The sequence below is a fragment of the Heloderma suspectum genome, chromosome 2, assembly GCF_057233095.1.
Source record: "Heloderma suspectum isolate Gila_16-S chromosome 2, 16-S_ref, whole genome shotgun sequence".
Taxonomy (NCBI): domain Eukaryota; kingdom Metazoa; phylum Chordata; class Lepidosauria; order Squamata; family Helodermatidae; genus Heloderma; species Heloderma suspectum.
The window spans coordinates 85,918,794-85,945,936 of record NC_139459.1 but is presented as its reverse complement, the minus strand read 5'-3'; the positions used below and the strand labels follow the sequence as shown (position 1 = coordinate 85,945,936).

Genomic DNA, 27,143 nt, shown 5'->3' with positions numbered 1-27,143 from the left:
TTCCCATTGTAGTCCAAGAGCCTGTGTTGAAATACTTACCTTGCAAGATACAAAAGGTTTGACTTTTTGGATATCTTACAAAAGTTGTGGCCCCTCCAAAATTGCCAGTCTTATGCACAACTGCTGGGGTGTTTCGGGGGTGGTAGCCCCTCAAAATCCCTTTTTGGGGCCAATGATTATGACATAAGGTACATGGATGAAACAAGCAGTATCTGTTGGGGAATAGCCAACAAAAATCCCAGATTATCCACTCTGAATGACTTTGTTGGGACATACCCCCTTTCTGACTCCTCCAAAAGGGGACCACCTTCCTGTATCTTAAAATATCCAATCTGACAGCTTTATGTGGGACCAACCCCAAATCAGACTATTAAATACATACAGGGTCATAACAATTTCCAATATACTTAACTGCAACTATGTACATCAGTTCTGAAACATGAATATTTTAGCAATAAAGTCAAAGCAAAGTATTAGTTTTCCTACAAGAATACTTTGCATTTATTTATTTAAGTTACAAAAATACTGAAAAAATTAATGTGCAACCCCCAGAAAAGCCCAGTATAAACTCTCTATTCCCCCTTCATAGTCCAGCCCAAAAAGAAGAAAAGGCAGTTTATGAACTTCTCATTTCTTCCTAGAATCATACCCTTCCTTGAAAAGGCTGCTGTGTAGTCACATCCAGTGAAGCAATGAAATCCAGATAAGGATTTGCACACTGATGATTCCAATGAGTCTGCTAGCATTCTAAAACCTGTGTACCTCAAATTCTCCTTTTGCTGCAGGCCTATTTCCATCTAAACATGTACTTCAACATTTAAGTGTGAAATGTTTCTGAAAAGAATGATAAACCCATCTATGTCACTGTGGTGTAGGACAATGTTACTTGGTGAGGTACATGACTTTGCAAAGCAGTAAATCAGCTGGGAATCTGCCTGTTCATGGGTACATTCGAAGCAGCTCTTTGTTGCATTGCATACTACAATCTGCAATATGGAAAACATAACTCTTTTCTTTTAAGGTTCCATGCAATATCTTAGAACATAGAATTATGTAATTATCAGACTTCCATGCTTTTGCTAGAAACAACACCAGAGCCTCTTTGAAGTTACAATTCTTTAGTGCTACAATGAAATCATAAGGTCATCTAATTTCCACTGCAGGAATTACATACTGCTGGTCACAGCAGCTAATGTTGGCTCTTCTGTCTTATTCAGGGACTTTTATTGATGGACTAACTGTCCTATCCAGTTTTAATATATGCCAGGCAGATGTGAAATCCATCAAGCATTAGGAACTTTATTTACTTATTTATTGCATTTCTGTACTACCCAACAGCCGAAGCTCTCTGGGTGGTTCACAGCAATTAAACCCCCCAAAATATGCCATGATAAAATAGAATATAAAAGTTTAACTTGTCAAACTTAGGACTTTTGTCTGCATTTATTATACATACAATTTCACAATAGCCAAATCATATGTCACAATAATGTGCCTCTGCTGGCACTCCTTAGCTATTTTGTGGGGTCTTTTAATTGTTTCTGCCACAAGCTGTAGCGATGTTGGGTACTTGTTAATTTGTGAGAAAAATCTCATTTTCTGTTGGGGAGCCTTATCTACCAAAACGTTGGTATTCAACCCTTGTCCACATTGGACCTCCCTCTTTCTTCAGTGTCAGTGACATCATCCACATAGTGTCAAGCACAATGAAATCTTCATAATTATCCAGTATTACATATCTTTTCCCATCATCAAGTGGTACAAATCTACTCCTTGATAGTTTTGGAGTGCTTCCAGACAAGGCTTTTATTGTAAATCACCCTGCATCATTCATGGAGTTTTACAGGGAGTTCCAGATGTTGTCATCTTCCATTTGTAACTATCCAGTGTTTTCCCACCACTTCTTCCACCTTTTCTTTCCACAATAAATCCATTAAAGACAAAAGACAGAATAGCTGCACAATGTCTTTTGATTAGTAGTGCTAGGCGCACGCCACCTGGAAGTGACTTATTTATTTATTTATTTGTTTATTATTAAATTTATTAATCGCCCATCTGGCTGGTCACCCAGCCACTCTGGGCGATGTACAATATACAATAAAACAGTTTAAAACAATAAAATTCTACAATAAAAACATTTTCTAAAATACGCTAACCCACCCCAAATGCCTGCCTGAACAACCACGTTTTTAATGCACAACGGAAGCTCATTAAAGAGGGGGCATGACGGCGTTCCCTAGGGAGGGAGTTCAACAGAGTGGGGGCCACCACAGAAAAGGCCCTCTCCCTCATCCCCACCAGTATAGCTGTCCTGGCTGATGGGACAGAGAGAAGGCCATCCGAGGCTGATCTTGTTAAGTGCCCTGTCTGGTGCTGCTGGAGGCACTCCTTGAGATAAGCTGGGCTGGAACCATATAGGGTTTTAAAGGTCAAAACCAAAACCTTGAATTTGGCCCGGAAAACAACTGTTAACCAGTGCAACTCCTTCAGCACTGGAGTGATGTGATCTCGCCGGCGGCTGCCTTTAATCAGGTGAGCCGCCGCGTTCTGTACAAGCTGCAGTTTCCGAACCGTCTTCAAGGGTAACCCCACGTAGAGCGCATTACAGTAGTCTAAATGAGAGGAGACCAGGGCATGTACTACCGATGGGAGCAGATGGTCGGGAAGGAAGGGGCGCAGCCGCCGTATCAGATGGAGTTGATACAGCGCTGTCTGGCTCACAGCTGACACCTGAGCCTCCATGGACAGCTGGGAGTCCAAAATGACCCACAGGCTGCGGACCTGGTCTTTCAAGGATAGCCGCACCCCATTCAACACCAGGTCAACATCCCCCAGCCTCCTCTTGTCTCCCACCAAAAGTACCTCGGTCTCGTCAGGGTTCAGCTTCAGCTTATTCCTCCCCATCCAGCCACTCACCGTCTCCAGACGTTTGGATAGGGATTCTACGGCCAACCTTGGTGAAGATTTGAATGAGAGGTAGAGCTGCGTGTCATCCGCATATTGATGACACTGCACCCCAAACCTCCTGATGATAGCCCCCAGCCGCTTCACATAGATGTTAAATAGCATCGGGGAGAGGATGGAACCCTGTGGCACCCCACAAGTAAGTGGCCACGGGTCCGAAACCTCCTCTCCCAGTGCTACCCTCTGGTACCTGCCGGAGAGGAAGGACCGGAACCACCGCAATATGGTGTCTCCAATGCCCAACCCCTCCAGGTGGTCCAGGAGGATACCGTGGTCAACGGTATCAAAAGCCGCTGAGAGGTCGAGAAGAACAAGGAAGGAGCATTCAGCCCTATCCAGAGCCCTCCTCATATCATCTACCAAGGCGACCAAGGCCGTTTCTGTCCCATGCCCAAGCCTGAAGCCCGACTGAAATGGGTCTAGATAATCAGTTTCTTCCAAGTGTGCCTTCAACTGCACCACCACCACCCGCTCAATCACCTTGCCCAAAAATGGCAGATTTGAGACTGGGCGAAAGTTGTTCAGAACTTGAGGATCCAAGGAGGGCTTCTTTAAGAGCGGTCTTATCACTGCTTCCTTGAGGGCTGATGGTATCACTCCCTCCTCAAGGGAGGCGTTCACCACCGCCCTGATCCCCTCACCCAGTCTCTCTCTGCAGCCCACAATAAGCCAAGATGGGCAAGGATCAAGTAAGCAGGTGGTCGGCCGTACAGATGAAAGCACCTTGTCCACTTCATCAGGAGGAAGAAGCTGGAACTGATCCCACAAAACCGGTTTGCCACAGGTTGCCTCTTGCTCACTAACTGTATCCACAGCGTGCACAGTAACACACCTAATCTGATCAATTTTATCTGCAAAGTGCCTTGCCAAGGCCTCACAGGAGGCCTTAGAATGCTCCAGTGGTTCCGGAGCCACAGGACCGACCAGGCTCCGGACCACTTGGAACAGCCTCCTGGGACAGCACTCTGCAGACGCGATAGAGGCAGCATAATATTCCTTTTTTGCTGCCTTCACCGCCACGTGATAGGCTGAAGATACAGCTCTAGCCCGTGTATGGTCGTCTTTGGAGCGAGACTTCCGCCACCGGTGCTCTAGCTGTCTCATCTCCTGTTTCAGAGCTCGTAACTGTGGATTGAACCATGGTGCAGCCCGAGCCCTGTTCAGGGGGAGAGGGCGTTTCGGAGCCACCTGATCTAATGCCCCAATGATTGCGGCATTCCAGCCACCCACCAGGGTCTCGACCGAGTGGCCGTTGGCATGCCCCAGAGAATCCCCAAGCGTGTTCAGGAATCCATTTGGATCCATAAGACACCTGGGGCGGACCATTTTAATGGGTCCTCCACCCCTGCGGAGGGGTTGTGGAACTGAGAAGTCCAACGTCACCAGATAGTGATCTGACCATGACAAGGGGGTGGTGGATATACCCCCAACTTCCAGATCACTCACCGCTTCTCCAGAAACAAACACAAGGTCTAGTGCATGACCGGCTACATGGGTGGGCCCAGTTAGAATATGGTGCAGCTCCCAGGAGGCCATGGTCTCCATGAAGTCCCAAGATGCTCCTGTGAGGATGGCCTCCGAATGTACGTTGAAGTGCCCCAACACCAATAAGTTAGGGGACTGTACATGCACATCAGAGACCAATAGACTTGGTCTATTCCTGTATAGTTGCAGTTCCAAACCAGATGCTGAGAGAGGTCTATTTTCCTTTTTGCTATTGAGGGCTTTTAAGAACATAATATTAAGAGCCGTGCTGTATCAGACCAAGGTTTGGTACAAAACAGTATGCCACGGTGGGTTATCAGCCTTGTTTGCTTCGGAATGGTTCGTTGTGACATCTGAACCTGGTGTGGTTTCTTCAGTTTGGCTTGTTAATCATACAGAAGCCACCCTAAGAACCCATGACTTGTTGTTGGGTTGATCAGCATGGCTTGTGGTGATGTGTGAACTTGGCATGATGGCTTGTGAATGACTTGTCCCAAATGCCTACAGAGTTGCCTGGAAAGAGCGGGGAAAAACACGGCCACTCCTCCTGCTACTGCTACCTCCTTTCTCAGTGCTGTCCGTCCCCCCACTGATACAAAAATGACACTTGGGAAATAATAATACTCAGAGTGACTTTGTGATGGAAAACAAAATCAGGGAGGCCTCCAAACAAGGAAGTGTTATAATAATGGGCAACTTCAATTACCCCCACATTGACTGGATAAATGCATGTTCCAGTCACGACAAAGAGGTTACATTTCTCGATGTCCTAAATGATTGTGCCATAGACCAGTTGGTTATGAAACTGGCCAGAGGGGAGGCAACTTTAGATTTAATCCTAAGTGGTGTCACCCAGGACCTAGTATGAGATGTAAATGTTGTTGAACCAATTGGAAACAATGACCACAGCGCTATCAAATTTAATATATATTTCAGTGGAAAATTGCCCAGGAAGTCCAACACAGTCACATTTGACTTCAAAAGAGGAAACTTCTCTAAAATGAGGGAACTGGTGAAAAGGAAGCTAAAAGGGAGAGTCAAGCAGATTAAATCCCTTCAAAATGCTTGGAGATTCCTCCAAACCACAATAATAGAAGCCCAGCTAAAATGTATACCACAGGTTAGGAAAGGGAGCACTAAGTCCAAGAGGTCGCTGGCATGATTAACAGGAAGTGTTAAGGGAGCTATTAGAGAAAAGAGAGCTTCCTTCAGAAAAGGAAGTCTTGCCCAAGTGAGGAAAACAAAAGGCAGCACAAGCTTGCACAAACGCGATGCAAGCAGACAATAAGAGATGCAAAAAAGCATTTCGAAGAGCATATTACTAACAACATCAAGGCCAACAATAAAGAATTCTTTAAATATACCAGAAGCAGAAAACTAACTAGGGAAGCAGCTGGGCCACTGGATGACAATGGAGTTAAAGGAGTATGAAGGATGACAAGGAGATTGCAGAGAAGCTGAATGAATTATTTTCATCTGTCTTCACTGCAGAAGATATAGGACAGATACCTGTGCCTGAACTGATGTTTTCAGGAAGGGAGTCTGAGGAACTGAGGCAAAAGATGAAGTTCTCAACCTTATTGATAAATTGAAAGCAAATAAATCACCAGGCCCAGATGGTATCCATCATAGAGTTCTCAAATAACTCAAATATGAAACTGCTGATCTTCTGACCAAGATATGCAACATGTCCCTAAGATCAGCCTCTATACCAGAGGACTGGAAGATGGCCAGTGTAACACCATTTTTCAAAAAGGGATCCGGGGGGATCTGGGAAATTACAGGCAAGTTAGCTTAACATCTGTTCTGGGTAAATCGGTTGAAAGCATTATTAAAGATAAAATTAGTCAGCGTATAGAAGGACAAGCTCTGCTGAAAAAGAATCAACATGGCTTCCACAAAGATAAGTCCTGTCTCACTAACCTTTAAGAGTTATTGGAGAGTGTCAATAAACATGTAGATAGGGGTGATCCAGTAGACATTGTTTACTTGGACTTCCAAAAGGCTTTTGACAAAGTCCCTCACCAAAGACTCCTGAGCAAACTTAACAGTCATGGAATAAGAGGACAGGTCCTCTTATTCTCCCAATAGGGGGAAGTAAATAGTGGGGTCCCACAGGGACCTGTATTAAGAAAAATGCATTTCAACCTGTTCATAAATGATCTGGAATTAGCAGTGAGCAGTGAAGTGGCCAAGTTTGCAGATGACACCAAATTATTTAGGGTGGTTGAAACAAAAAGGCACTGTGAAGAGCTCCAAAAGGACCTCTCCAAACTGGGAGAATGGGCATCTAAATGGCAAATGCAGTTCAATGTAAGCAAGTGTAAAGTGATGCACATTGGGGCAAAAAATCCCAATTTCAAGTATAACCTGATGGGATCTGAGCTAGCGGTGACTGAGCAAGAAAAACATCTTGGGGTTCTGGTGGACTGCTCGATGAAAATGTCAACCCAGTGTGCGGCTGTTGTAAAAAAGGCAAACTCCATGATAGGCATAATTAGAAAAGGAATTGAGAATAAAACTGCCGATATCATACTGCCCTTATGCAAATCTGTGGTGCGACCACACTTAGAATAGTTCTACAGTTCTGGTCATCACACCTAAAAAAAAATATTATAAAGCTGGAAAAAGTGCAGAAAAGGGCAACTAAAATGATGAGGGGCTGGAGCACCTCCCCTATGAGAGATTACAACAGGTGGGATTGTTTAGCTTGGAGAAAAAGAGGGTAAGGGGAGACATGATACAGGTCTTCAAAAGTATGCATGGTGTGGAGAATGTGGATAGGGAAACATCCCAGCAGTTGCTCGTAGGACTGACAGTTTTGGAGATGCTATAACATTTGTAGATGTCCAGATAGTCAAACCTTTTGTATTTTTGACATGGGCTCTTGGACTATTATATATTTATTACACATAAAAATGTAATAAATAAACAAAAATATGAGAAAGGTAAACAAAATGTAGCTACAGCTCAGCTCCAGGGTGCTCTGGTTGACACAAACATATTATATCGTTTTTATCAGATATTCTAAAAACAAAATCCTAAGCACTCTTACTAGAAAGTCCTATTGAATTCAGTCCTAAACAAACATTATTAGGATTGAGCATCAAATCTTGATAAACAAGGGAAATATAACTAGTTGACTTTATTGGATTTCTCAATGGATTTTGACATGATAAACAATGTTATCATATAGCAACATTTGAAACATCTTCCTGGAAAAAGTGGTACTGGTTACAGTACATATGACTTGAAAATCAATTCTTCACACGCTAAAATCAATTCTGAAATCCAAATTAAACAGTTAGTTCATTACAGCTTGTGGATACAATTTGTAAACTTCACTGTACACTGCCTGGAAAAGTCAGTACTTTCAGGCTGTTGAGCTAATCCACACTGAAGTGTTTCAAAACCAATAGTGGAATTTGCTTGCAGGAGTCACAAACTAGATGACACTTACAGAATATCTGTGACTTGATCCAGTTCACGATGATCACAGTATGTCCACACACACATGGATTCTCATAATAAGGAATAATGGAAACCCTCCTCCCACTTGGTATGCATTCATGGATACTAAGCATGCCTAGTTATTATGGGCAGCAGGAGGCCTATGTGCATCTACTATATTCCCATTCAGCCCTCTGTTCAAAGAATGCAAACTCCAAGCTCTGGTTCCTTGACTAAGCAGAAGGAGTCACTTGGATGTAGGGGTGGACGAAAGGCACTTACCTTTCGTCGAAGCTTGTTCGCGGTGGGGGGGAGGCGCTTCGCTGCTCCCCCCGCGAAGTTCAGGCCGGGGGGGAGGCTTCCCGCCTCGCCCGGCCGAAATTCAGGCCGGGGAGGAGGCTTCCCGCCTCGCCCGGCCGCGAACTCCATTTTTTTTTTTTAACGCCCCCGTGATAGGCTACGTGACGATTAACGTAGCCTATCACGGCTAGATCTGCAAAGTCAGCCGTGATAGGCTACGTTAATCGTCACGTAGCCTATCACGGGTGACTTAAAAAAAAAAAAGCGCGTACGCTAATGGCGGCCCCCATAGGGAGCCGCCATTCGCGTTCCTTATTTAGTCGCTGTAGTCTACGTAAATGTTTACGTAGACTACGGCGAAAATAAGGGCAACGCAAATAGTGTTGCCCTTATTTTCGCCGTAGTCTATGTAAATCTTTACGTAGACTACAGCGACCAAATAAGGAACGGGAATGGCGGCTCCCTATGGGGGCCGCCATTATCCGTACGCGCTTTTTTTTTTTTTAAGTCACCCGTGATAGGCTACGTGATGATTTACATTCATCACGTAGGGACATTCGGCGAAGGTAAGTCCCGTCCCGGGGGGGGGGTGCGGGGTGCGGGGGGGGTGCGGAGGATTTCTCCCCGAAACTTGTTCGGGGGGCCGAACACGTTGGCGCTCGGCCCCCCGAAGTTTCGGGGAGAAATTCTCCGCCATCCCTACTTGGATGGAAATATGGGAGACATACGCACAAGCCTTCCATTTCCAATAATGGCCTGGTATGATGCTTGCACAGCTGGCTGAGACAGGAATCTGTTATGTCCTATGGTGATCCCTCCATGCATGGCCACTGTGCCCATGATGGACTCGATTAAGCTTCCATAGTTTATTTCCACTAAAATGTTTTATTAAATCAGACTCTGAACACCTGGCCCTGTTTCATGCAAGATCTAGATGTGATTGTTTTAGACATTTTGTTGTTCAGTCGTTCAAACTGAACATGTTTGTACAACACAGTTTTCTGCTTTGTTTTGTAATCCAACAACCTCCACTTCCTTAGGATCAAACATTTTTATTTGATAACTATCACATAATTTTAAAATACTTAATTTAAGTTTGGACAGTAACACTAGCTGCTCACTTTTGTTGCAGTTAATCTGCATATCTATGTAGCCATTAAGAATGCACATTTACCAACTCCATCTGGTACACCGGCTTTGCCCTTATCTTCAAAATGTGTCGTTTGTCATTCATGTCCTCCAGGTTAGATTACTGTTATGTGTTCTACATTGGGCTGCCACTGAAGACAGGCTGGAAATTTCGATTGGTCCAGAATGTGGCCTCCAGAGTTCTGCCAAGGGCCAGGAGATTGAAGTATATCACTCCAATCCTTCACCAACTGCACCAGTTATCAATTTGTTTCCAAGCTCATGTCAAAGTGCTAGCTTTGCCCTTTAGAATTCTAAATGGCCAGAACCCAGAGAAACTTTGGAATCACCATCTTCCATATGAACATGCTCATTCCACTACAGAGGTCCTCCTCAAATGTTCCTGTCTTGTCTGAAGTATAGTGAGTGGGCACATGGGATACAGACTTCTCCGTTGTGGCACCCAGACTGTGGAACAGCTTGTCTAGGGAGACAGGGAGATACTTGGCATCCTCAATGTCTGCCTCTTGACAGGCAGTGTAAACCATTTTATTCCAGACAGCGTTCTACTAATGGGTCTCACTGATGTTTTAACTAGGGATGTTAGAGAAATCCGCCGCAGATTCAAATGAGGCCAGATTCTTTGGAATCCAGCCTCCAGAATCTGCAGCGGGACGGCCCCACTTACCTCCGGTCCAGGAGGATTCCATGTGGAATGGCTCTCGGCTGCTTGCTTAACCGGAGCCGTCTGCCATTTTTAAAAAATGTGTCCATAGACTTATACGCAAGATTCATGGCTCCATTTTGCATATAAGTCTATGGGCACATCCTGCCGATCACCATTTTTTAAAGCTACATGGCGATCGGCGTGGAGGCGAACAGGTCAGGTAAGCGGCCCTCAAGTCGGGCAGCTCAGCATAATCCTCTCAGAGCAGAGCCACCCTGGAGGATTCCAGCGGGGGGAGGAACGGATCACATCCCCCTACCCAGGCGGATTCCCCACCGGAAGGGATGGTGGGGAATCTGTACATCTTTAATTTTAACTGCTTTTTTCTATTTTATTGTTCCTTTGTTATTATGTTGTAGTAGCTGTTTTACTGTGGGCCACCTTGAGTACATTATGTAGAAAGGTGCAAAAAAAACATATAAATAAAATAAAATAATCCAATAGGAGTTCTAAGTATCAGAACAGGGCCCATCTAGTCCGGCATCCTGTTGGCAACTGCAACCAACTAGGCAACTCTGGGAAGCTCACAAACAGGATATGAAGGTAACAGATCTCCTCTGTTCTTTGACACTAACATCGGGTATTCAGATAAATACCACCTGTGAATATGGAGTTTCTATTTTATTTAATTTTGTTGCCCCAATACAAAGATCAAAACTGACTCAACCCAAAAAAAGCTTTATCACAGAAGTGCAAGAGATTCGGGGCAATAGTTGTCCCAATATTAGTGTACTCTAACATTGATGAATATTAGGGTACACTGTGAATATTAATTTTAGAGTACACTAAAGCAATTGCTTTATTTCAGGTTAGGAAGTACTGAAGGGAGTTCTAAAACATGTTTAAAATTTAACTGATAACTGTACAGTCTTAACATAGGCTTTAAAAATAAAAAGCTAGCGTTTAATAATTCATTTATGATTGTTTTATTAAGTGTACCTTTTGAAATAGGTTTTAGGGTCTGGTTTATTCATAAGACAAGAAACATCAAAGGCTTGTACATAAACCATTAAATTTCCATATTATGACTTTGTAATTTTTGGATAGATTATTTAATATAACATAAAACCTTTAAACCCTGAGATTAAATCCTCTTCTGTTTTGCGATATATAGTGTTCTAATCTTTACCAGGTGGCAAAAAGCATTAAACTAAGGCATGAAACAAAGACTCTAATCTACATCAAGAATAATCATCTTGCAAGGTAATTTGATCACAGTACCAAGCTAATACATTCAGAGGCTGCTTTATTCTTTGAAAAAAGAGGGAGACCATAGAATTATACATTTTAAAACTGATCTAAAAGTATGTTCCATTTAAAGAACAGAAAAAATGCAATTCCATTCCTATAAAGATACCCTATCCATGAAATATCTCTTCTTATTTCTCTAAGCATCTGACAAAGTTCTCTAGCCCATGGAAGCATTTACTGGTCTTTAAGCTATTCCAGGACTCTGTGGCTTTTGCTCAACAACCTAACATGGCTACCAACCTGGATTTTAAAAACATGCTATCTGGATCAAACACTAGTTTGAGCCAGTATCTGTAGGAGCCAGTAACTATAGGAGAGCCACCATCCAGGGAAGAGTGCCTGCTGCTGCCGCCACCACTCTCCCTGTGGCTTCTGCCTGGCAGACTGCCATTCCCTGCAGGACCAGGCCCCCAGGTACTGAGCCAGCTGCTGCAGGCTACCTCCACCTGTCACTTCTTGGAAGGACTATTTGGGCTGGCTGAGGTAGCCTGGGAGAGCCAGTATCCAGGGTAAAGGGAGTGCCTGCTGCTGCTGTTGCTTGCAGCTGCCACCACCACCACCCTCCCTGTGGACTTCTGCCTGGCAGACTGCCATTCCCTGCAGGACCAGGCCCCCAGATACTGAGCCAGCTGCTGCTGACTACCTCTCCCTGTTCCTTCCTGGAAGGACTATATAAGCTGGCTGGCTGAGGTGGCTTGGGAGAGCCAGTATCGGTAAAGGGGATGTGTTTTGTTGATTTTTGTTTAACTGGTGGTGGTGGGTTGTTGTGTTTTTAGGGGTAGGTAGCCTGCCTGCTAGGTGGAAGCAAGGGGGCATTTGTGCCCCTGACGGAGGCAGTGGGGGAAGTGTTGGGGGCCAGAATATAGAGGCTGGGTGGCAGGTGCTGGCGGGGCCCTAGACGCAGGCCATGCCAGGTAAGGGGAACAAGGGAGAGATGTGTAATATCTGTCCCCTGTTCTGGGCCTGTCCAGAGTCAAAGGATGGCTGAGGGAGGCGTGACTCCACCTTCTGGCCTTCGTCTGCTGCTCTGCAATGCCAGGTCTGTTACCTAGAAAACATGTCATCCTTGACATGATCCGGGATGAGGGTGCAGACCTGGCATCTTTACAGAGACCTGGCTGGCTGAGGCCGCTGTTCCAACTCTTGCGGCCATGTGCCCAGCCAGATTTCCATATGCATAGCAGCTGAGGGCTGGGGATCGGGGAAGGGGAGTGGCTGTTATCTACCAGGAGACCTTGGTTTTCACCAGACCCCCTCGCTGGGAGACCAAGGTTGCTGAGTGCATGTACTGGAGGTTGGGTCCAAAGGGCAGTCTGGGGATTCTGCTCATGTCCTGCCCACCCCTCTGCATGACTGACTCCCTGGCTGAGGTGCTTGAGGTGGTCTCTGATGTGCGTGTGCAGTTACCTAACTTATTGGTGTTGGGGCACTTCAATGTACATTCAGAGGCCATCCTCACAGGGGCACCTCGGGACTTCATGGAGACCATGGCTTCCTGGGAGCTGTACCCTATTGCAACTGGGCCCACCCATGTACCTGGTCATGCACTAGACCTTGTGTTTGTTTCTGGAAAAGCGGTGAGTGATCTGGAAGTTGGGGGTATATCCACCACCCCCTTGTCATGGTCAGATCACTATCTCGTGATGTTGGATTTCTCGGTTCCACAACCCCTCCACAGGAGTGGAGGACCTATTAAAATGGTCCGCCCCAGGCATCTTATGGATCCGAATGGATTCCTGAATGTGCTTGGGGATTCTCTGGGGCATGCAGATAGCCACTCGGTCAAGACCCTGGTGGATGGCTGGAATGCCACAATCACTGGAGCATTAGATCAGGTGGCTCTGAAATGCCCTCTCCCCCTGAACAGGGTTCAAACTGCGCCATGGTTTAATCCGCGGTTACCAGCTCTGAAATAGGAGGTGAGACAGCTAAAGCACCGGTGGCAGAAGTCTCGCTCCAAAGACGACTGGACATGGGCTAGAGCTATATCTTCAGCCTATCACATGGCGATGAAGGCAGCAAAAAAGGAATACTATGGTGCCTCTTATCGCATCCGCAGAGTGCTGTCCCAGGAGGCTGTTCCAAGTGGTTCGAAGCCTGGTTGGTCCAGTTGCTTCAGAACCACTGCAGCATTCTAAGCCCTCCTGTGAGGGCTTGGCAAGGCACTTTGTGGATAAAACTGATTGGATCAGGAGTGTTATTCCATGTGCAGTGGATGCAGTTAACAAGCGAGAGGCAGCCTGTGGTAAACCAGTTTTGTGGGATCAGTTCCAGCCTCTTTCTTCTGATGAAGTGGACAAGGTGCTTTCATCTGTAACACCAACCACCCGCTTATTTGATCCTTGCCCATCTTGTCTCAATATGAGCTGCAGAGAGAGACTGGGTGAGGGGACCAGGGCAGTAGTGAATGCCTTCCTTGTGGAGAGAGTGATGTCATCAGCCCTCAAGGAGGCAGTGGTAAGACCGCTCTTAAAGAAGCCCTCCTTGGATCCCCAAGTTTCGAACAACTTTTGCCCAGTCTCAAATCTGCCATTTTGGGGCAAGATCATTGAGTGGGTGGTGGCGATGCAGTTGAAGGCACACTTGGAAGAAGCCAATTATCTAGACCCATTTCAATTGGGCTTCAGGCTTGGGCATGGGACAGAAACGGCCTTGGTGGATGATACCAGGAGGGCTTTGGATAGGAGTGAATGCTTCTTCCTTGTTCTCCTTGACGTCTCAGAGGCTTTTGATACTGTTGACCACGGTATCCTCCTGGACCGCCTGGAGAGGTTGGGCATTGGAGATATTGTATTATGGTGGTTCCGGTCCTTCCTCTCCGGCAGGTACCAGAGGGTAGCACCAGAAGAGGTGGGTTCAGACCCGTGGCCACTCACTTTTGGGGTGCCACAGGGTTCCATCCTCTCCCTGATGCTATTTAACATCTATGTGAAGCCGCTGGGGGCTATCATCAGGAGGTTTGGGGTGCGGTGTCATCAATATGTGGATGACACACAGCTCTACCTCTCGTTCAAATCTTCACCAGGGTTGGCTGTAGAATCCCTGTCCAAATGTCTGGAGACGGTGAGTGGCTGATGGGGAGGAATAAGCTGAACCCTGACAAGACCGAGGTACTTTTGGTGTGAGACAAGAGGAGATTGGGGGATGATGACCTGGTGTTGAATGGGGTACGGCTACCCTTGAAAGACCAGGTCTGTAGCCTGGGGGTCATTTTGGACTCCCAGCTGTCCATGGGGGCTCAGGCGTCAGCTGTGAGCCGGACAGTGCTGTACCAACTCCATCTGAGGCGGTAGCTGTGCCCCTACCTTCCCAACCATCTGCTCCCATCGGTAGTACATGCCCTGGTCTCCTCTTGTCTAGACTACTGTAATGTGCTCTACATGGGAGTACCCTTGAAGACAGTTCAGAACTGCAGCTGGTGCAGAATGTGGCAGCTTGCCTGATTAAAAGCAGCTGCTGGCATGATTATACCACTCTGGTGCTGAAGGAGTTGCACTGGCTGCCAGTTGTTTTCTAGGCCAAATTCAAGGTGTTGGTTTTGACCTTTAAAACCCTATACAGTTCCAGCCCAGCCTATCTCAAGGAGCGCCTCCAGCAACACCAGACAGGCCGCTCAACAAAACCAGCCTCAGATGGCCTTTTCTCTGTCCCATCAGCCAGGACAGCTAGGCTGGTGAGGATGCGGGAGAGGGCCTTCTCTGTGGTAGTTGGTCCCCACTCTGTGGAACTCCCTCCTTAGGGAACTCCACCATGCCCCCTCTTTAATGAGCTTCTGCCACGCACTGAAAACTTGGTTGTTCAGGCAGGCATTTGGGGTGGGTTAGGGTATTTTTAAATGATGTTTTAATGTGTAATTTTACTGTTTTAAATTGTACTGTTGTACATTGCCCAGAGTGGCCAGGTGACCGACCGGCCAGACGGGCGATTAAGAAATTTAATAAATAAAATACAAATAAACTACTAAAACTAACACTGATTTCTAAACTCAGTGGCTGTATTCGCACATCACGCTAAGCCACGCTGTGAATAAGCTACGCAGTGTGGATTGTTCACAAAACACATGGTGCATCTGACAGACAATCGGGCTCACCGTCACTCATTCTCCCACTCCTTCCCCCTCAGTCCTCGAGCTGGTATCCCAGTGTCCTTTGCAGTAGAACCCACCTCGCTCCGATTGCTACCCCTTTTTGTTCACGGCCAGGTTTTGTTTTCTCCGGAGCCTCAAAAATGCAGAATTCGGGTTGCCTTTTTTTCTTTTTTCGGTCCCAGAAAATGGTGCAATTGTGTTCGTAACTTTTTTTTTTATCAGTCTTAAGTGTGTTCATGTGGCTATTTTTTAAGGAGAAAGTAGTCTTGCCTGGTCAATTTCCTTGCATTTCAGCTGTCAAAGGTGGCCTGGAGGAGTAGGCAACATACAAGGAAATTGACACCATGAGACTGCATATAAGCTAATTTGCACAGAATTACCAGGGACCAAATGCCCAGTTGTCAATTGAAAAACACCAAAAAGGGGGGAAAAGTGGCAAAAGTAGGTGCACCAAGAAGGGGGGGTGGGGACGACAGCATCTTCCCCTTGGCAATGTGATCCTGTCACTTTTAAGTGTTGAACTGACACTTATTAGTACCCTCCACTTTTTCAACATTTCCCCAAGTCTCTAGCTACTCCAGAAAGGGGAGATATTGGCTCACCCCACTTTTTGCAGCTCCTTTTCGGAGCACTTACTGCTGCAGTCACTGTGATTCCATTGACAGCAGTGAAAAAAATGCAGAAATGTGCACACATTTAAGGCTGGGAAGTAAATGGAAGGGAATGTTGCATAAATCTAATGGCTGGGAAGAAAATGGAACAGAAATTTGCACACCTGCATTAACTGCTTTGTTATTGCAGGTGTACCAACTTCCCCTCCATTTACTTCCCAACCATTAAATTTGTGTATATGTTCAATCTAAAAAATTGCCAAATATTCCCGATAGTGTTTTTTTTTTTTTAAATGTTCCCATGGAAGAATGGGACAGAGCAAGTGGGGTGCTGGTACCAGCAGTATTTACACCCCCACCCCCATGGGACCCCATTCAATCCGCCCCATTCAGCCACCTTCTCAGGTTTTTTTCTAGAACTGTCAGGATGACATAACAACCCATTGTGGCTAGTTAATCCTATACATGTGTACTCAGACAAAGGGGTATGCACCAGCCACAAGATTTGGAAAACAGCCCGATTTGGCTCAGACCAAATTGGAGTCCACACACTTCAACTCGGGTCCAAATCTCAATTAAGAAATCCAAATCTTCATATCTGCCACTGATTTATATTGGAAATAAACAAATGGTTAAACCATTTTTCTCTTTAGGAGTGTTCGGATAATGACGGACATAAAAGAGACCATTGTGACTTCTTTCCCTGCCACACACACCTCATTTGCATGATTACCCACGCTGCAACGCAGGTTGGCATGTTGTCTGAACCCAGGGTGTGGCGCAGCAGGGGTGGCTTCATACCCACCCTACAACCCCTACTACAAGTTGTGGGTTGTAGGGTGGGTATGAAGCTATCCCCACCATGCCGCATTTGGACAACATCCCAACCACAGGTAATTATACAAACAAGCGCAGGTAATTATACAAACAAAGGATACACGCAGGGGCGGGCAGTGGGGAATGATGATGGCTTCGTTTACCCCCGTGATTGTCCAAACCTGGACAACACCTTAACTGGATGAAAACTGAAAGCATAGTAATCCCTTCTAAGGGGATTACACCTGCCAAATTTCAGAAAAATAAGTACAGGGGCTGTTGTACTTTGATTTTTTTTTTTTTTTTAAGAGAACTGTCGACAATTTTTTTATTTCTTGGTAGAACTGGAAAGAAGTTGCAGGGACAGTTGCCCCTTTCTGAGGGGATCAAGCCTGCCAAGTTTCTGATCCATAGGTATAGGGAGGTTTGTAGAGGAGCAGCCCTTACAGTTTAGGTCATTCCAAAAAAGATCCGTTTATCTTCCTACAATTCTGTGCGGAATTGTTACATAATAAAATAAAAATTACATACAGCAAAGGGCAGCCCTGGTAAAGAAAGGAAAGGTTTCTCCTGTGCAAGCACCGGGTCATTACTGACCCCTAGAGGGACGCCTGCTTACGTTGGCATTTTCATGGCAGACTATAGTGGGGTGTTTCCCATTGCCTTCCCCAGTCGTGACTACCTTTCCCCCAGCAAGCTGGATACTCATTTTACCGACCTCGGAAGGATGGAAGGCTGAGTCAACCTGAGCCAGCTAAACCACAAAATTTCAGAAGGATAGGTGCAGGGGCAAGAGACTTATGATGAATGAAAAACAGTTTAAGACTTTTTTTGTTTTCTGCTCACTTGGCACCAAAGTCACAGAAAGTGCAAAGGACAGTGGTGGATGATAGATGTGGAGCATACAGTGACAGAGGTAGAAGGACTTCAACATCCTATAGAATAATAGAATAGTAGGGTTGGAAGGGGCCTACAAGGCCATCGAGTCCAACCCCCTGCTCAATACAGGAATCCAAGTCAGAGCATCCCTGACAGATGGCTGTCCAACCTCATCTTAATGCCTCCAGTGTGGGAGAGCCCACCACCTCCCTAGGTCATTGGTTCCGTTGTCGTATGGCTCTAATAGTCAGGAAGTTTTTCCTGATGTTCAGCCGGAATCTGGCTTCCTGTCACTTGAGCCCATGATTCCGTGTCCTGCACTCTGGGATGATCGAGAAGAGATCCTGGCCTTCCTCTCTGTGACAACTTTCAAGTACTTGAAGAGCACTATCATACCTCCCCTCAGTCTTCTCTTCTCAAGGCTAAACATGCCCAGTTCTTTCAGTCTCTCCTCATAAGGCTTTGTTTCCAGTCCCCTGATCATCTTTGTTGCCCTCCTCTGAACCCTCTCCAGTTTGTCTGCATCCTTCTTAAAGTGTGGTGCCCAGAACTGGACACAGTACTCCAGATGAGACTTAACGAGTGCTGAGTAGAGGGGAACTAGTACTTCCCGGGATTTGGAAGCTATGCTTCTATTAATGCAGCGCAAAACAGCATTTGCCTTTTTTGCAGCCACATCACATTGTTGGCTCATATTCAGCTTGTGATCAACAACAATTCCAAGATCCTTTTCGCTTGTGGTGCTGTTGAGCCACGCATCCCCCACCTTGTGACTGTGCATTTGGTTTCTTTTTCCTAGGTGCAGAACTTGGCATTTATCCCTACTAAATGTCATTCTGTTTTCTGCCCAGCATTCCAGTCTACCAAGATCACTTTGAATTTTGTTTCTGTCTTCCAAAGTATTAGCTATCCCGCCCAATTTTGTGTCATCTGCAAATCTGATCAGCATTCCCTGCACCTCCTCCAAGTCATTAATATAAATGTTGAAGAGCACTGGGCCCAGCGCTATCCTATTTTGAAGCAAGCATCCAATGCTACATTCTCCCAGGTCCCACAGATTCCACCAAACCGTCTTTTAAAGTTCCTGCTTTTGGAAGAGAGAACTAGCAAAAGAGCACTGAACCCTGGATCAGTCCTACAATGGGAGAAGAAAACAGAACAAAAAACCCACTCACATTCCCTAATGCATATGTATAATCAGTTATTCTATAAACACACGCTCTCAAAGAATTGGGCATATTACTGAATTAAATTACTTGTTCTTTACAAATGTCCTAATTGTTATTTCCCTTTTGAAAACCAAATATCTATAAATGTTAAATATGTCTGCTGATATTTTTGCTTGGTCCAAGGTTTGAGGTCAACTATTAATAATACCGTTTTGCTTATGATCAATGGGATTTTCACTTACCCATTTCATTAATTGTTGTTCTTGCTTTTGAGACAAAAGAGCTTACTTCACTTGAGTGCATTTTGGCTCTTTCTTTAAGGTCAGCACCTGCAAATGACATTTTCTGGTTATATTCATATACAAATTTTATAGTAGTATCTGCTCAGATAAACCATAATGGTATCATTCATACTTTCAGGAAAAGCAACCTAAGTGTTAGCACCAAAAATGTTAGTGTGTGATTAGCCCCTGGCAAGAAGTTCCTAACTAACTTCTTTTTCAAAATCATGCATATTATGTAAATAAATATTGATACAAATAATCTGCCAAGCAGTTAAAACATACTAGACACCTTACAGAGAGATTAATGGGACAATCTAAGAGACCTAAAATACAAAAGGCCTAGTGCATACATAATAACCCAAATCCCCTAAACATGGTTAGGATATTGAGAGCATCCTGTTTCATGCATTCCTTCCTCCTCCCACTTCACCCTCACAAATTCACTCCACCCTTCCCTTTTTGTAGGTAATCATAGTGCAGCGTTACACCTGCACTGATGTTAACACTAACCATGATTAGCTTCAAACCAGAGTTTGCAACCAAGGAGATCAGGAATGTTGTCGGCACTGGACCAAGAAAAAGGGGTAGAGGGTAAATCATATGGGGAAGGCCTAAGCAAATAACAAGCTTTTCAGTGCTTCCTCAACACAATGATCATTATATGGGATGAAAGCTTACATTGTGGAACTGATACTGTTTTACAAAGTGCCACTCAGCAAGTACAGTAATCAGAAGTCAAACTCTTTCCTCTTCCCTATTTTACTCCTTGCCATTGACACCAATGTTTTGGTTGGCCTATGCCAAGAACTCAAAACTAACATACTACCTAAGGAGGAAGAGGAAGATTTAAAAATAACATCCAGACAGAGCAGTTCACATTTGTGTTTTTAGAAGGGCAAGTCAGGGGGAGGGGGAAAGTGTCATCAGTAAATAAGCCAAGCTGGTTACCAAGTGGGTGCAGCTGTTCACCTAGAAAAGATATGTTAATTTGAGATATTTGTAAAAACAACCACTGAATCTCTATGGCATAAACATGGCCATATATTCCCAGTAGAGGGTTAGTGTGAAAGAGTACACTTGTGAACAAAATAATTTGTTTTAAATATAAATGAGAAATAGCAAGGACTTCCTAAAGAATTTATGAGATTGTGTGTGTCAAAGCTGCAGAAACAGTTTTTGTTTCAGATTTCATGTTTAAGCTTTCCCTCAGGAAGAGGACTCCATAACAGCTGTTACAGACTTCTGTATCTACAATGAATGTGAAGAGGAAAAAAACCCACTAAAATTTAAAGCCAGCAACTTAAGTCTTTTACCTAGTCTAAAAACAAACCACTTGTCTACATAAAGGGGGGAAAGTGTTGTGCTTTGTAGACCAAATGCACGTGTATGCATAATTAAATGTGACTCAAACATTTCATATAATCATCCCACTCATATTACAGAAATAGCTAAGACGTATATTAAAAACCAAAGATGACAAAAATGTAGTGATGTACTAAGTATGCTTTTCTTTTGCCAAGAGAACATAAAAAGAATGTTTAACAAGTGAAAAAACCTGTAATAAAACTGAAGCCATGTGTCAGAGCTTGAATAAAAAGTGGCTTTTATAGATTTTCAATAATGCATCATACCCACATCAGGAGCTTGGGATGGCTAATATTTTAAAAAACAAATTAAAACTAAAATAGAATAAACTACCCGCTCATACCATAGCAAATCTACTCCATATGCCCCCTTAACCCAAGCAGTGAGAAACAGTCTGCTTCTTATATTGTCAGTCATCATTACTTCAGTTTGGGCTAGATTAGCCTTCAATTAACTAGCTCAAATTTAGTCCTCTACTATGGTCTAAAACTGAGCTTGTCCTGTGATTGGAGGATTTTCATTGGCTGTAAAGTGAAAGAACTGTATCCTAATACTTGATATATCCACCCCTCTTCGCCAAAAAACGCTACACGATCTTGCTCAACAGCCCTACTGAGAAAGGAACAGAATGGATGCTGCATGATCCCAGATAAAAGATCCCATGAAACTGATAAGCAACCACTCACACACAAACATTATTGGATGCTCCCCACAAAGGGATCTACTTCAGAGTAATCCTGCAAGTGGCTATTTATAATTCCTCTGCCACATAAATGGCAGAGTATAACTCTTTTATATTCTTTGTGCACTCAAGCAATGAGGGCCACAAGGGTAGTCTGTGCTAAACACTGTGCAAACGACAGCTTCCAGACTTGTTCAGCAACATCACAGCAGACAGATGACTACTAAATTTTCAGGCCTTCCATCTCCTACTCATCTTAACTTGACAGCAGAAAAGAAGATGTAGAATATTTGATATTGCCAATAAAGAGAGTTATTAGCTTAGATTAGAAGCATTGCAGACCAAGTCATAAATCCTCTCGGAACATGCTGCCAAACTTACTCTTGGCTATGTGACAAATTTTAGAAATTAAACACACACACAATACACATACGTGTATTTGTTGTTCAGGTATGTTGCTCTGTACTATGTGTCTGCATAGTATAGCAGTTTATTTTTTCTAAGGGTACCAGCAGAAGTTTCTTAACTATAGAAGTTACCTATATTTGCTGAAATAAGTTTTGGATTCTTAGCAATTTCTATTGAGTTTGATAAAGTATGGATTTCCAAATGCATAGTAAAAGTTAAAGTTGCATACCAGCACAAAATACCCCAGGAACTTCACTTCGGAATATAACAGTCCGTACTTTTTTGTCAGTTTTCAATGCTTCCGTAACCTTTGATATCTATAGAGAAAAGTTTGCAAATTATCAACACTTATTTTCAGTATTTCACATTAATAGAAGGTTAAAGATTCATCCACTTACCATTTTTACAAGATTTTTATTAAGTGCATTTTTTGCATGTGCTCTGTTTATTCCAAGTACAACAATTCCTATAAACAGGAGGGAAAAATAACAAGAAATCAGTCCTCTATGGAAGAAGGTAGAGAGAGCAATTGTATGTTCCCTGGGAGAGTGTCCCAGCGCACATAGGAATGTTCAGAGTTCCCCTCCTGAGGCTGTAACTGCTATGATCTTGGGAGGGGGACTCCTGAGTTCGGATCCCCATCCTCTGCCCCTTCGCAGCTGCCACAGGAAGAACCGTGCTGGCTGCTTCCCAAAATTGCAAATGCACTCCCTTGGAGGGAAAAAAAAGGGGGAGTTCTGGGGGGAGGGGAGAGGCCAGGATATGAGAAATCCTATGGCCTCTCCAGTCCTGGCCAGCCCCTACCAGTGCACCCTCTCAAGATGGGTGAGCTAGTAAGTAAACACATTGTTACCAGACTAAATGAAGTTAGAATATGCAATAACTGCAAATTAGTTCATAAAAATATTTAAAATATATATCTCTTATACACCAATGACTCTTTTTGATGATTTGGAAAACTCTATGACAAAGTCACTTGGTATATAATTTTAGAGTTAGTAATGTCAAACCAACATTAAACTGCTACATACTGGCCCTATGTAAAACATTTGTCCACATTATTTTTAAATATAGAAGTATTTTAATGTCAAACAACTTGTCTAATAAAAGACCCCTGACATACTTGACAGGAGAGATGGAAACTTAGTTTAGCTTGTGAGAGAACTCCTTGGGTGAACTGGATAGGTGAGTAAACCTTTCTCTCCTCTTCCCCACCCATTTCTGTGGCTTTTTTGAATTAAAAGCCTTTGATACACACACAAGCATACTACAGAGAGGGTGCTATGAATCTAAAAATGCATAATAAATCTATTCAGCAATATAAAAATTCACTGAAATCTTCCCACCAACTCTAGTGTGGTTTCCTAAGGAAAAAAATTAAACTTCACTACTTTGTGTGTTGTCACTTTGATGGGGTGGGGTTACTTATATATGCATACTGCCATTTTCCCTTTTATGTCACTTTTTTTTTTTTAGTACAGAATAAATGTCTCACAGAAGAGAAATCAAAGTTCCAGTTTTAATCTGAAGCAACCAACAATTCAACCAGGAGTGTGCCTGTTGGGGTGCTCAACTTGTTCTGGATGGGGTTGCACACCCCCTGAAGGAGCAGGTTTGTAACATGGGGGTTCTCCTAGAGCCATCTTTGTCACTTGAGGCTCAGCTGGCCTCAGTGGCATGAAGTGGCTTCTACCAACTTCAGTTGGTGGCCCAGTTACATACCTATCTGGACAAGGATAATCTCATTTCAGTCTATGCTCTGGTAACCTCCAAATTAGATTACTGCAAAGCAATTTATGTGGGATTGCCTTTGAAGACAGTTCAGAAGCTGCAGCTTGTGCAAAATGAGGTGGCCAGATTGTTAACAGGGACAAGCAGGTTCGAACATACTGATTCTGGCCCAACTGCACTGTCTGCCTGTATGTTTCCGAGCCCAATTCAAGGTACTACTTTTGACCTATAAAGCCTTACACAACTTTGGACCATAGTACGTAACAAAGCACCTCTCCCAGCACAAACCTACCTGCATACTATGCTCATCATCCAAGGCCTTTCTCTGGGTGCCTCCTCCAAGGGAGGCTCGGAAGGTGGCAACAAGGAACAAACAAGGAACAGTGTCTTCCCAGTGGTGCCCCCCCCCCCCATTATGGAATGATCTCCCCAGTGAGACTCACCTGATGCCAACATTGTTATCTTTTCAGCCAGGTTAAGACCTTCCTCTACTATCAGGTGTTTGGTGGCCTGTGATCAGATTTTTAATTCAGGTCCTGGATTTCTTATTGTTGTTAAAATTGTTGGGGGGGGGGGTGTTCTGTCTGTTTATATGTTTGTATGTAAACAGTTTTTATATTATGTACAATACTGTATTTTTAAGGTTTTAATATTTCTAAACTACCCAGATTGTTTTGGTTATTGGGCGGTATAGAAATGTAATAAATGAAATGAAATGTAATATATGAGTTCCTCCCTGTAGCTAAAAGCAGCGGGGAAAGGAATAATTTGCTGGCACTCCAATCCAATTCCCCTCAACAATCCAATCACAGAACAGACCTCTCACATAAGGTGTAGTCTGGTCCTTAAGGAAAAGAAGGAAGCTAAGTCACAGGACTTTTAACTATGGTATAAGCCCAGAACCCTGGACTTCCTCAATCTGATGTCTAGAACAATAACAGTAGCAAAAGTAAATGAAGCAAGAGAGTACATTATGCCATATGGAGGAAACGAAAATCATGTTGTGGTGAGCTGGAGTAATATCACTAAAGAATCGTGAACCTCACAGCCTTAAATTATTATTAAACATTCTCCTCTTCTTTCAAGGAGTTCAAGGCAGCATTCACAGTTGAATATCCTTTTGATGCCCTGTGAGAAAGGTCATAGTCGGAAGGAGCAATCCTATGGTTGCTAGACAGCGTCTAGATGGCCATAGGATTTTTTGGTTCCATGAAACCTCCCTCCCCGCCCCCTCAAAGGTAGCACAGTGCATCCCCATCTCGATGCTCATAAACGCAGCATCGAGCAGATAAAAAGGGGGCATTCCGCGGGGTGGGGAGGAGTCCACAGAGGCATCGTTACAATGCTTCCTATGCACCATCCGGCCTGCTGCCCCGCTCTGATGCATCCCAGCTAGACAGCCATAATCGGCTGTCTAGCCACAAATGCAGGGCAGCCGGAATTCAAAGGAGAAGATCCCCCCTCGTGCTCTGCCCACCCTGCGTTGGATAGCTGGCAGCCTCCAAATTAGGAGGCGGCCGACTATCCCCATAGGGTTGCACCCTTAAAGTCTCACAGTGAGTTTCATGACTGGTCAGGAATTTGAACCCAGATCTCCCTGGTCCCAATCTACCACACTGGCTATGGATAGGAATGCACAGATCAGTTTATTACTGGTCTGTGTCAGTTTTGCACATGTTCATTCATAAATCTATTCCATCTCATTTCCGCATTGAACTCCAATTAAAAAAAAACCCACATGTAAATTTGTATTTAAGTATGGATTTTAAACCATATTTTCTCACACAATACATATTTCTAAATGTATTTTCTCCCAAAGTACACATTTCTAAATGTATTTTATCCTAAAATATGCACTATTAATTTAGTATATATTTTGCTACATTTTTGAGCCAAAAACTGCATTCCAAAATTCAGAGATCTGAATCCAAATGATAATTGCATTCCGATCCACACATTAGCCTGGGAAGCACAGATGAAGTCAGTTTTCTTCAAAATGTGAACCAAACGAAATCTATCAGAATTCCTAGGTTGTCAGGGCAAAGATTCTCACACACATATTCGTATTGGGGGATGCCAGATCAAGTTTTTAAATATAAGCAATACCGCCGTGCTTTTAAACACAAGCCTAACCAAACTCCACAGAGTTCATAATGCCTTACTCCCAGTCAAGGGTGTACAAGTCTACAGCCTTAGGGCTCAATCTTATGCATGTTTAGAATGAAAAGAAGCCCTACAACTCCCCACATTCCCTAGCCAGCATGGTTGGCTGGGGTATGCTGGGAGCTGTAAAACTTTTTAAAAGGATTGCACCCTTAATGTCTGAAATAGGGTCTACCATTGTATTCTCATAGTCTAGAACAATGATGATCTGAAATAGGCAAAAAGCAAAACGAGGTTCTAATGTTATCTAATGAGAGACAGTACTTTCAACTTTCAAATATATCCAACATCCTGAACATATCCAACATCACTCTCTTAGACGAGGGGGGAGTAAGGGAGAGCCCCGCGGAACTGACCATCAGCATTCAACATGCACTGGGACTCCTTGACATTGAGGGAGCTGCGCATGCGCAATGGAGACAAGGCAACGAACCCGCCCCGCGGGGGTTTAAAGGGCTGCTGCGCAACGTCACCATTCCTTCGGAAATCGCCAGCTAATTTGACAGAGACCGGGCGCGTCACGCCGAGGAGTCTCCGCAGCCGGCAAACGCGGGGAAGCAGCGCGATGCGGCCACGCGTCTCCCCGTGACGTGACGGGCCGGGCGGAGGGGAGCGGACAACCCTCCTCGGGAGGGGGCTCCGTAGCAGGGCACGTGCCCGCCGGGGGGTGAATGAGGCCCTCCCCACTCTGGGGCCGTCGCCGTTACCTTTATGCTCGTCGTCCAAGTACCGGACCCGCAGCTCTTCCTCGCCTCCTTTCGCCTCAGAACTGTAGCCTCTCGCGGAAGAGGGCAGGGCCGAGCTGCGCCCGTGCGCTAAACCCCTCAGGCCCAAGCGGCCCAGGGAGGAGGAGGAGGAGGAGGAAGAAGAGGGGGAGCAGCCGCTAGAGACCGTGGCGGCGGCCGCAGCCAAACCCCCTCGACGCTGAAGGAGGCCGAAAGCCACCTCCGCCGCGGCCGCCATGCTGCCTGTTTACAGGCGCGCGCCAAGCCAAGCGCCCCCCCTCCTTTCCGAGCGAGGCGCCACGTGACCCCTCGCGAGCGGCGGGCGGCACGGGTCCGGCCCGCAGCGCGCCCGGGAGGAAGGGCACGTGATTCCCCAGCGCGCGAAGTCGGATCGGATCTCCGGCGGCCGCCCCGCTCCGAGCGCGAGAGCCCAGCAGACGGGCCCGAGCCCGCTTCACGCCGGGGCTCTCCCGAGCGGGCGCGTGGGCGGACGGGGCGGGGATAAGCAAGGCGTGGCTCTCCTTTCTGGTGCCCCGTCCTCCGCAGTCCTTGCGGGACTGAGGGAAGCCCAAAGCCCTGGGACGTGAATGGGGCTTTTGCCTAGGTGGCCCCTGACAACGTCATCCTATGCACCTGGGTATTACTCGGAAGTAAGCCCCAGGACAGGAAGGCCTGGCGTGGTATGGTCCATGGGGTCATGAAGAGTCGGACACGACTGAACAACAACAAGCCCCATAGTGTTGGATGGGGCTTTCTTTCCCCCAAGAAAGTGTGTGCAGTCCATACTGTCCAAACGCTTTTTTTTTTTTTTTACTCTAAACTTTCAAGGAACTATCTGAAGCCAATTTTTTTTCGCTTCTCCATTAACACCAATGGGCGCTTCCCTCCCGCTGCAAATAGCGGGGGAGAGGGCGATCT

At 45.0% G+C, this 27,143-nt stretch overlaps 1 protein-coding gene across 4 annotated transcripts in view; it reads right to left on the bottom strand.

Moving 5' to 3' along the window:
- The window catches only part of AUH (AU RNA binding methylglutaconyl-CoA hydratase), a 75,202-nt gene extending 48,710 nt beyond the window's left edge, over positions 1-26,492 (bottom strand). For all 4 annotated transcript variants that reach the window (XR_014787727.1, XM_084834035.1, XM_084834037.1 and 1 more), the window contains exons 1-4: positions 26,208-26,492; positions 22,005-22,072; positions 21,836-21,923; positions 19,110-19,196 (exon numbers count right to left, since the gene is read on the bottom strand). Coding sequence is in view for 3 of the 4 variants with exons in the window: in XM_084834035.1 (XP_084690161.1) it covers positions 19,110-19,196; positions 21,836-21,923; positions 22,005-22,072; positions 26,208-26,463 (499 nt within the window). In the remaining variant the exon portion in view is untranslated. The remainder of the gene's footprint in view (positions 1-19,109; positions 19,197-21,835; positions 21,924-22,004; positions 22,073-26,207) is intronic.
- Between the last annotated feature and the right edge of the window lie 651 nt (positions 26,493-27,143).